Source organism: Aedes albopictus, chromosome 2 (assembly GCF_035046485.1).
Source record: "Aedes albopictus strain Foshan chromosome 2, AalbF5, whole genome shotgun sequence".
In the NCBI taxonomy this organism is placed as follows: domain Eukaryota; kingdom Metazoa; phylum Arthropoda; class Insecta; order Diptera; family Culicidae; genus Aedes; species Aedes albopictus.
The window spans coordinates 87523515-87531513 of record NC_085137.1 but is presented as its reverse complement, the minus strand read 5'-3'; the positions used below and the strand labels follow the sequence as shown (position 1 = coordinate 87531513).

At 43.3% G+C, this 7999-nt stretch overlaps 2 protein-coding genes across 2 annotated transcripts; one reads left to right on the top strand and one right to left on the bottom strand.

The window, feature by feature from the left end:
- Window positions 1-652: 652 nt before the first annotated feature.
- On the bottom strand, window positions 653-3253 carry LOC134286115 (uncharacterized). The gene is made up of 3 exons (XM_062847689.1): window positions 957-3253; window positions 818-896; window positions 653-752 (listed from the first exon to the last, which is right to left on the bottom strand). Exon 1 carries the CDS (start codon window positions 3251-3253, stop codon window positions 1127-1129), a length of 2127 nt encoding a protein of 708 aa, XP_062703673.1. The 3' UTR covers window positions 653-752; window positions 818-896; window positions 957-1126.
- Window positions 3254-4104: 851 nt separating this feature from the next.
- LOC134287660 (uncharacterized) lies at window positions 4105-6264 on the top strand. The gene is made up of 3 exons (XM_062850044.1): window positions 4105-5932; window positions 5993-6071; window positions 6137-6264. The coding sequence occupies exon 1, from the start codon at window positions 4494-4496 to the stop codon at window positions 5760-5762; it is 1269 nt and encodes a 422-aa protein (XP_062706028.1). The 5' UTR covers window positions 4105-4493; the 3' UTR covers window positions 5763-5932; window positions 5993-6071; window positions 6137-6264.
- The last annotated feature ends 1735 nt before the right edge of the window (window positions 6265-7999 follow it).

The window sequence follows — 7999 nt, the reverse complement described above, 5'->3', positions numbered from 1 at the left end:
TATTATTGTGACACTTGGCCACATATAAGACAACAACTTTTTATAGGTCAGATCAAATTGAATGAAATTACATCAAAATGTTTCCATGTACATACTTTACCTACAGAAAAAGTTTCATCGAAAAGGGTTGAGTATTTCCGGCTCTAGAGCTAAAAGAATAAAAAAGGAATCACTTTTTATATCTTCGATCGCACAAAATTAAAAAAATCTCATTTTTTGCGTCTGAGATATCTTCACCAATACTTTACCGATTTTTATGAAATTTTCATGTTACCATCTACACATACTATACAGTAACTGTTTAAAAAATCAGCTGTTTGGTTGCGTTCAATCAAAAGTTATACACTATTTTCTGTGGTGCATTTTTTTCGATACAGGCCTTACATCAATGGTCGTTCAATATTAAGCAAACAAAGATGCGGGGTGTCCTACATCTTCTATTTAAACCCGTTCCTCTTAGACATACACAACACTTTTGAGGCTTAGTATGAACACTGATTCTGTATACCAAACACAAATTTTGCCCCAAAAATTTTAATTCATACACGTTAGAAACAGATGCTGTAGATTGACGGAATCACAGCGCATCACAGGATCACTTCACGGAAACACACTAGAGAAACTGCATCAGGATGAAGTAGTATGACTATGATAACTATGGGAGTTTTTCGGCTTTCAGTCACGGAAAAAGCGTTGATACTTCTATATCATTGCCAACGTTTCGATCCTTGGGTTGGGATCTTCCTCAGGGCCTGTTATTTATTCGAAAGTATCTATTAGTTATTGTTGAAATTTGTTGGTTCTATCTCCTACTCACTCGATCTTAATCAACTTGTGATAATCGTATTTTGCACACGATCGTTTGTCGGATTCTAAAAGACACTGCACTTTTCTCGCTGTAGGTTTTAAAATTAATGTGAATATTTGAGATTAATGTAATATTGTACCGAACTTACTTCATCACCAGCACCCTAGTGGGATGTTGGGTGGGTGGTACGAAAGGGAGACACTCGGGACAAGAAATCAGCGGAACACAACACTGCGGCTGTTATCAATCGCCGTTCGGATTTTACTGTGGGGTGTGTATCTTTGGTGTAATTTGGGTGGTAGGATTTGTTAGTGTGGGTTAGGTAGTTGGGTCAGCTGTTTGATCATCTGTTTCTCGTCGATTATTTCGGTTTGTTGACAACGCAATTCTCTCTACTCTCTGATCTTTGATCGAAGCGAGGAGATGTGCGTACGCACAGCTTAGATTGTCGGTATCAGTCCGATGGTTGACCGTGTTGGAGGTTGTCGAGATGTGACACATCTCCAACACTTGCAGAGCTTGTTTCCTATGTGTTATATCGACGATGGAGGGGTTGCCAATATTGAATCGGTGTTGGTGCTGGATGCAGTGGTGGATTAGCGCAGATTTTTCTTGAAGCTGTAGTATTTCCGGATCTGTGTATTGATGGCCTTCCAATAACTTTCTCTCCAGTGTGTTGACGTGTGTTTGATGTCCGTACATTCGATTCCTCAGCTTATTTGTTGTCATCCCAATATATGTGCTTGGACAATCCCGACAGTCGATCCGGTATATGACGTTGCATTTGCTGAGATCAGATACCGGGTCCTTTGCATTCTTATAAAGATGCCCTACTGTGTTTTTGTAGCTGTGGGAGATTCCTATTTGTGTGTTGCTCTTGTGGAGTATTCTCTTGATGCTAGAGCTGAGACCATGGACATATGGGATTGATCGGTAGATTGTTGGTTTTTCCGGGTTGTCTGTACGAGGTGGTTGATGAAGGAGTCGGTTGATGAGAGAATGAGGGTAATCGTTTTTGCTGAGGTGCTGGTGAATGAGTAGCTCTTGCTCTTCCCTGCTGCGAGTGGTGCTCAACCTACGGACCCTGTCGATGAAATTGTTGACTACCGCCAGTTTTTGATCGCTCGGATGGAAGGAGTAGTAGTTGAGAATCCTGCCGGATGATATTGGTTTGGCGTACCAATCGGTTTTAACGCTACCATCCTCGTCCCGTATTACTAGCAGATCGAGAAATGGTAGTCGCCCATTTTCTTCAACTTCACACGTGAACAAAATTCTCGGGTTTTGTGAGTTGAAGGTTGCCAACACCGCATTCACCTGATCCTTGTGTAAAACCAAGAATAGGTCGTCAACGTATTTGCGGATATACTCTGGTAGAATATTGGCCGCTGTTATTGCTCTTCTCAACAAATTCTCCATTACTATGTCGGCAAGAATGGGAGAGAGTGGACTTCCCATAGCTGTGCCTGATATTTGGACATAGAATTTTTGCCGGAAACAAAAGCAACTGGCTCCTACGCAGAAATCAACAATTTCGAGAAAAAGATCCAAATTTATATTGGTGTTCTCTCGTATTTCATCCCACATGGAAATTATGTCGTGGATAACCACCTCTTTCGTCACGTTTGTAAACAGTGACACCGCATCGAATGACACTAGCACATGATCGGGTGGTATCGTTAGTTGATTGACATGTTCGCAAAACGTGTTTGAGTCAACCGCGTTGTACTGGCTTTTGAACGATCTCTGGAGTATACCGGCAATGTATTTGCAAAGATGGTACGTTGGAGACGTTGTGTTGGGGACCACTGGCCTGAGAGGTAAATTGGGCTTGTGTGCTTTGGGTTGTCCGTATATTCGAGGGCACACGGCGTTGTAGCTAGTGAGTGTGTATTTTGTTCGGGTGTCTATTAGTTTTAGTGCGTGTAGTCTGTGTACGATGTTGTTGTTTTTCCGTTCGTATCCACCCGTCGGATCAGAGCTCACCTGCTTGTACGTGTTGGTGTCTCCGATCAGCTGAGCGAGCTTACTGTCGTAGTCTGCCAAGCTCATTATGACGGTACGATTGCCCTTGTCTGCTTCGGTGATCAAAACATCTGGGTTTGTTTTGATAAACTTCTTGGTGATGTTGACGGCCGATTTACAGAACTTTGACAGTGGATCGTTGAATGGAGTGTTACGGTTGATGAAGTTTTGGATCTTGTTGATAATCTGGCATCTCGTCTGGTCTCGGATCGTCGACTCGGTGTGAGCTGATAGGGTGTTCTCCACATCAGCTATCAGGTGGAACCACGGTATCTGTGTAGAGTCGCTGTATGGCAGTGCAAATTTCGGACCAAGGCTGAGAAGGATTCGTGTTTCTGGAGGGACAACTTTGTCGGTGGCATTTAGGATAGCGCTGGGATTTTCGGTCGGCAACTGGCGTTGGTTAGCTTCTACGGACATGTTCATCAGGCGGTGGTATTTTTGTGTGGTTTGTTGTGATTTCCGCCGAAGGTTCTCATGATACGCAAACTCTTGTGTGAGAAAAAAGCGTGCGTATGTATCTGGATCGGTTGTGTGTACGATTTGGCCTCTCAGTTTATCCAGCTCTTGGTTCAGAGTGCGGACTCTGTAGAAGGTGTCCTGAATCTCGATGTTTAGCAAACATTTTTGGAACCTGGAAACGGACGTCGACAGCTTTCGGTTGTAGGGGCTTCTTGATGCGACCAATTCATGCGTACATCGGAGCGAGTGAACAATATGCTGTGGTGTAACTCCGGTTCGCCGGCATTTGAGTAGGAACTCTTTGCGGCTCTGCATGTTACCCAGCTTTGTGTTGCTGTTGGCGTAACTCTTCAGGAGCTGAACGGTCTGTGGTCCATATCGTTCGCTGATTTCTGTGTAGAATGATGTGCGTGTATTCGTCGCCATTGCAGATTTTGGAAAGATTCGACTGGGATTTTTGATAACTATGGGAGTTTTTCGGCTTTCAGTCACGGAAAAAGCGTTGATACTTCTATATCATTGCCAACGTTTCGATCCTTGGGTTGGGATCTTCCTCAGGGCCTGTTATTTATTCGAAAGTATCTATTAGTTATTGTTGAAATTTGTTGGTTCTATCTCCTACTCACTCGATCTTAATCAACTTGTGATAATCGTATTTTGCACACGATCGTTTGTCGGATTCTAAAAGACACTGCACTTTTCTCGCTGTAGGTTTTAAAATTAATGTGAATATTTGAGATTAATGTAATATTGTACCGAGCTCGCTCAGCTGATCGGAGACACCAACACGTACAAGCAGGTGAGCTCTGATCCGACGGGTGGATACGAACGGAAAAACAACAACATCGTACACAGACTACACGCACTAAAACTAATAGACACCCGAACAAAATACACACTCACTAGCTACAACGCCGTGTGCCCTCGAATATACGGACAACCCAAAGCACACAAGCCCAATTTACCTCTCAGGCCAGTGGTCCCCAACACAACGTCTCCAACGTACCATCTTTGCAAATACATTGCCGGTATACTCCAGAGATCGTTCAAAAGCCAGTACAACGCGGTTGACTCAAACACGTTTTGCGAACATGTCAATCAACTAACGATACCACCCGATCATGTGCTAGTGTCATTCGATGCGGTGTCACTGTTTACAAACGTGACGAAAGAGGTGGTTATCCACGACATAATTTCCATGTGGGATGAAATACGAGAGAACACCAATATAAATTTGGATCTTTTTCTCGAAATTGTTGATTTCTGCGTAGGAGCCAGTTGCTTTTGTTTCCGGCAAAAATTCTATGTCCAAATATCAGGCACAGCTATGGGAAGTCCACTCTCTCCCATTCTTGCCGACATAGTAATGGAGAATTTGTTGAGAAGAGCAATAACAGCGGCCAATATTCTACCAGAGTATATCCGCAAATACGTTGACGACCTATTCTTGGTTTTACACAAGGATCAGGTGAATGCGGTGTTGGCAACCTTCAACTCACAAAACCCGAGAATTTTGTTCACGTGTGAAGTTGAAGAAAATGGGCGACTACCATTTCTCGATCTGCTAGTAATACGGGACGAGGATGGTAGCGTTAAAACCGATTGGTACGCCAAACCAATATCATCCGGCAGGATTCTCAACTACTACTCCTTCCATCCGAGCGATCAAAAACTGGCGGTAGTCAACAATTTCATCGACAGGGTCCGTAGGTTGAGCACCACTCGCAGCAGGGAAGAGCAAGAGCTACTCATTCACCAGCACCTCAGCAAAAACGATTACCCTCATTCTCTCATCAACCGACTCCTTCATCAACCACCTCGTACAGACAACCCGGAAAAACCAACAATCTACCGATCAATCCCATATGTCCATGGTCTCAGCTCTAGCATCAAGAGAATACTCCACAAGAGCAACACACAAATAGGAATCTCCCACAGCTACAAAAACACAGTAGGGCATCTTTATAAGAATGCAAAGGACCCGGTATCTGATCTCAGCAAATGCAACGTCATATACCGGATCGACTGTCGGGATTGTCCAAGCACATATATTGGGATGACAACAAATAAGCTGAGGAATCGAATGTACGGACATCAAACACACGTCAACACACTGGAGAGAAAGTTATTGGAAGGCCATCAATACACAGATCCGGAAATACTACAGCTTCAAGAAAAATCTGCGCTAATCCACCACTGCATCCAGCACCAACACCGATTCAATATTGGCAACCCCTCCATCGTCGATATAACACATAGGAAACAAGCTCTGCAAGTGTTGGAGATGTGTCACATCTCGACAACCTCCAACACGGTCAACCATCGGACTGATACCGACAATCTAAGCTGTGCGTACGCACATCTCCTCGCTTCGATCAAAGATCAGAGAGTAGAGAGAATTGCGTTGTCAACAAACCGAAATAATCGACGAGAAACAGATGATCAAACAGCTGACCCAACTACCTAACCCACACTAACAAATCCTACCACCCAAATTACACCAAAGATACACACCCCACAGTAAAATCCGAACGGCGATTGATAACAGCCGCAGTGTTGTGTTCCGCTGATTTCTTGTCCCGAGTGTCTCCCTTTCGTACCACCCACCCAACATCCCACTAGGGTGCTGGTGATGAAGTAAGTTCGGTACAATATTACATTAATCTCAAATATTCACATTAATTTTAAAACCTACAGCGAGAAAAGTGCAGTGTCTTTTAGAATCCGACAAACGATCGTGTGCAAAATACGATTATCACAAGTTGATTAAGATCGAGTGAGTAGGAGATAGAACCAACAAATTTCAACAATAACTAATAGATACTTTCGAATAAATAACAGGCCCTGAGGAAGATCCCAACCCAAGGATCGAAACGTTGGCAATGATATAGAAGTATCAACGCTTTTTCCGTGACTGAAAGCCGAAAAACTCCCATAGTTATCAAAAATCCCAGTCGAATCTTTCCAAAAAGTATGACTATGCTTCTTCTAAACATTCCGAACCGATAACTCAGCCCCGTCAGCCATTTCATTGCCAAATCGTCAAATTAAACTCCACGTGGAAACAAAAAAATCGTGACGCGAAAATTTTTAAGCAGCCGCCCGCACGCACAGACTCGTATGGCTAAAGTTAAACACCTTTTCATACAAAACTGAACAGATGCTGTCTGAGCCGCACGTTTTAGGAAAACTATCACTAGGGACGTACTTCCTCAATCTAGCTGAAGTAAGAAGGACAACAGTACAAGATCGCATTTCATGCTGAGCACGCAATTCTTAACTGGATGCCATTGTAATCGGTGGACACTAGGAACATGACGTAAGAACAAGAATAGGAACTTGATAAGACAGATAAGGACCACCTTCGTATGAAGCTCTTTATATTAAGCTACTGTTGTTCCATTTTTAGAATTGGTCCTCTGAAACGGGTATACAGAATTCTGAAATTGTATTTCACGATGTTTCAAATCAGGTCGTACAATTACAACTTGCATGTTGTACAAAAAAGAATCAACGATTTATGAATTCCCCATTCAAAAATAAATAAAACAATAGTGTATCGATTGCAACTTCATGATAAAAAATAAATAAAATATTCATTGAAGCTAAAGTTCTAGGTCACATGTCGATTGTTGTTTCAATATACCTATCGTAGTGCATTTCACTTTTCCTCCAACCGGCTGTCAATATATGTAGTTGCGCTGCTGTTCGAGCTTCATGTTCGATTTCATTACAAATGGCTCAATCATTCATATGCGATGCAATGTGTGATTGCCACAATGGTATACCTATACCAAACCTGCATTTGATATGAGCGCTTGTTCGATTTGAATTTGATTATTATTTTAAAAACACAATCGCCCGGTCGCAATCACAATCAACTCGCACATTGTATCATTTTGTTCATCATGACAGCTCCTTATCGCAAACTTCCCTATCGCCCGCCGAAGACCAAAACAAAATTGAAACACACTTTCAATTTCACACGATTCACTTTTACAGCAATGATGACACAGCTGAAACCGATCCTGGACTTGAGTTGAGAGGTGGCGCGAAGAAACCGGGAAAACAGACACAGACTCGCTGACAATCACTTAGCTCAGTGCTCACGTCACCTTGTGGAGTGGAGGAGATCGCCGTCGTCATTCCACACGAAATGTTTTGAACAATTTTTGCTTTGTCTTAATTTCGGTAAGGGGGTTTCAACCCGCACCCACAACAGCGCAGCACCGCTTGCCACGGTGGACGAGGATCCAGCAAGTCCGCGTAGCGTGCAACAAAAACATCAGAGAATAACCTAGCTCAATGAATAAAACAAAACGAGCGAACTAAGGAACGCAGCAGCAGCAGCAGCAGCGGACGCAACATCAACCGGGTGTTGGGTTTCGTGTGTATTTTGTATTTATTTCAGCAAATTAAAATAATTAACATAATAAAGCAATTAGCGACCCAGCAGAAGGTGCACTACGGCGACGGACAACTGGCCGGAGCGAGCGCCACCAGCTCAGCACAGCACAACAGCAGCAACAACGGTAGCAAAGTCCAAGTCCGGTAAGTTATCCGGGTAGCCCAGTCAAAAAGTACAGAAAAACCTTCAAACTGCAACATACTGCATATTGCGCCTTGTTGTGCACCGTCAACCGTCGTTGTCGTCAGCTGTTGCATATGTAGCCTCTTCGCGGCCATCTGGAGCCGCCATGCGAG

Coding starts and splice junctions, on each gene's coding strand:
- LOC134286115 (XM_062847689.1), bottom strand. CDS start 3,253: ATGTCCGTAGAAGCTAACCAACGCCAGTTGCCGACCGAAAATCCCAGC.
- LOC134287660 (XM_062850044.1), top strand. CDS start 4,494: ATGTGGGATGAAATACGAGAGAACACCAATATAAATTTGGATCTTTTT.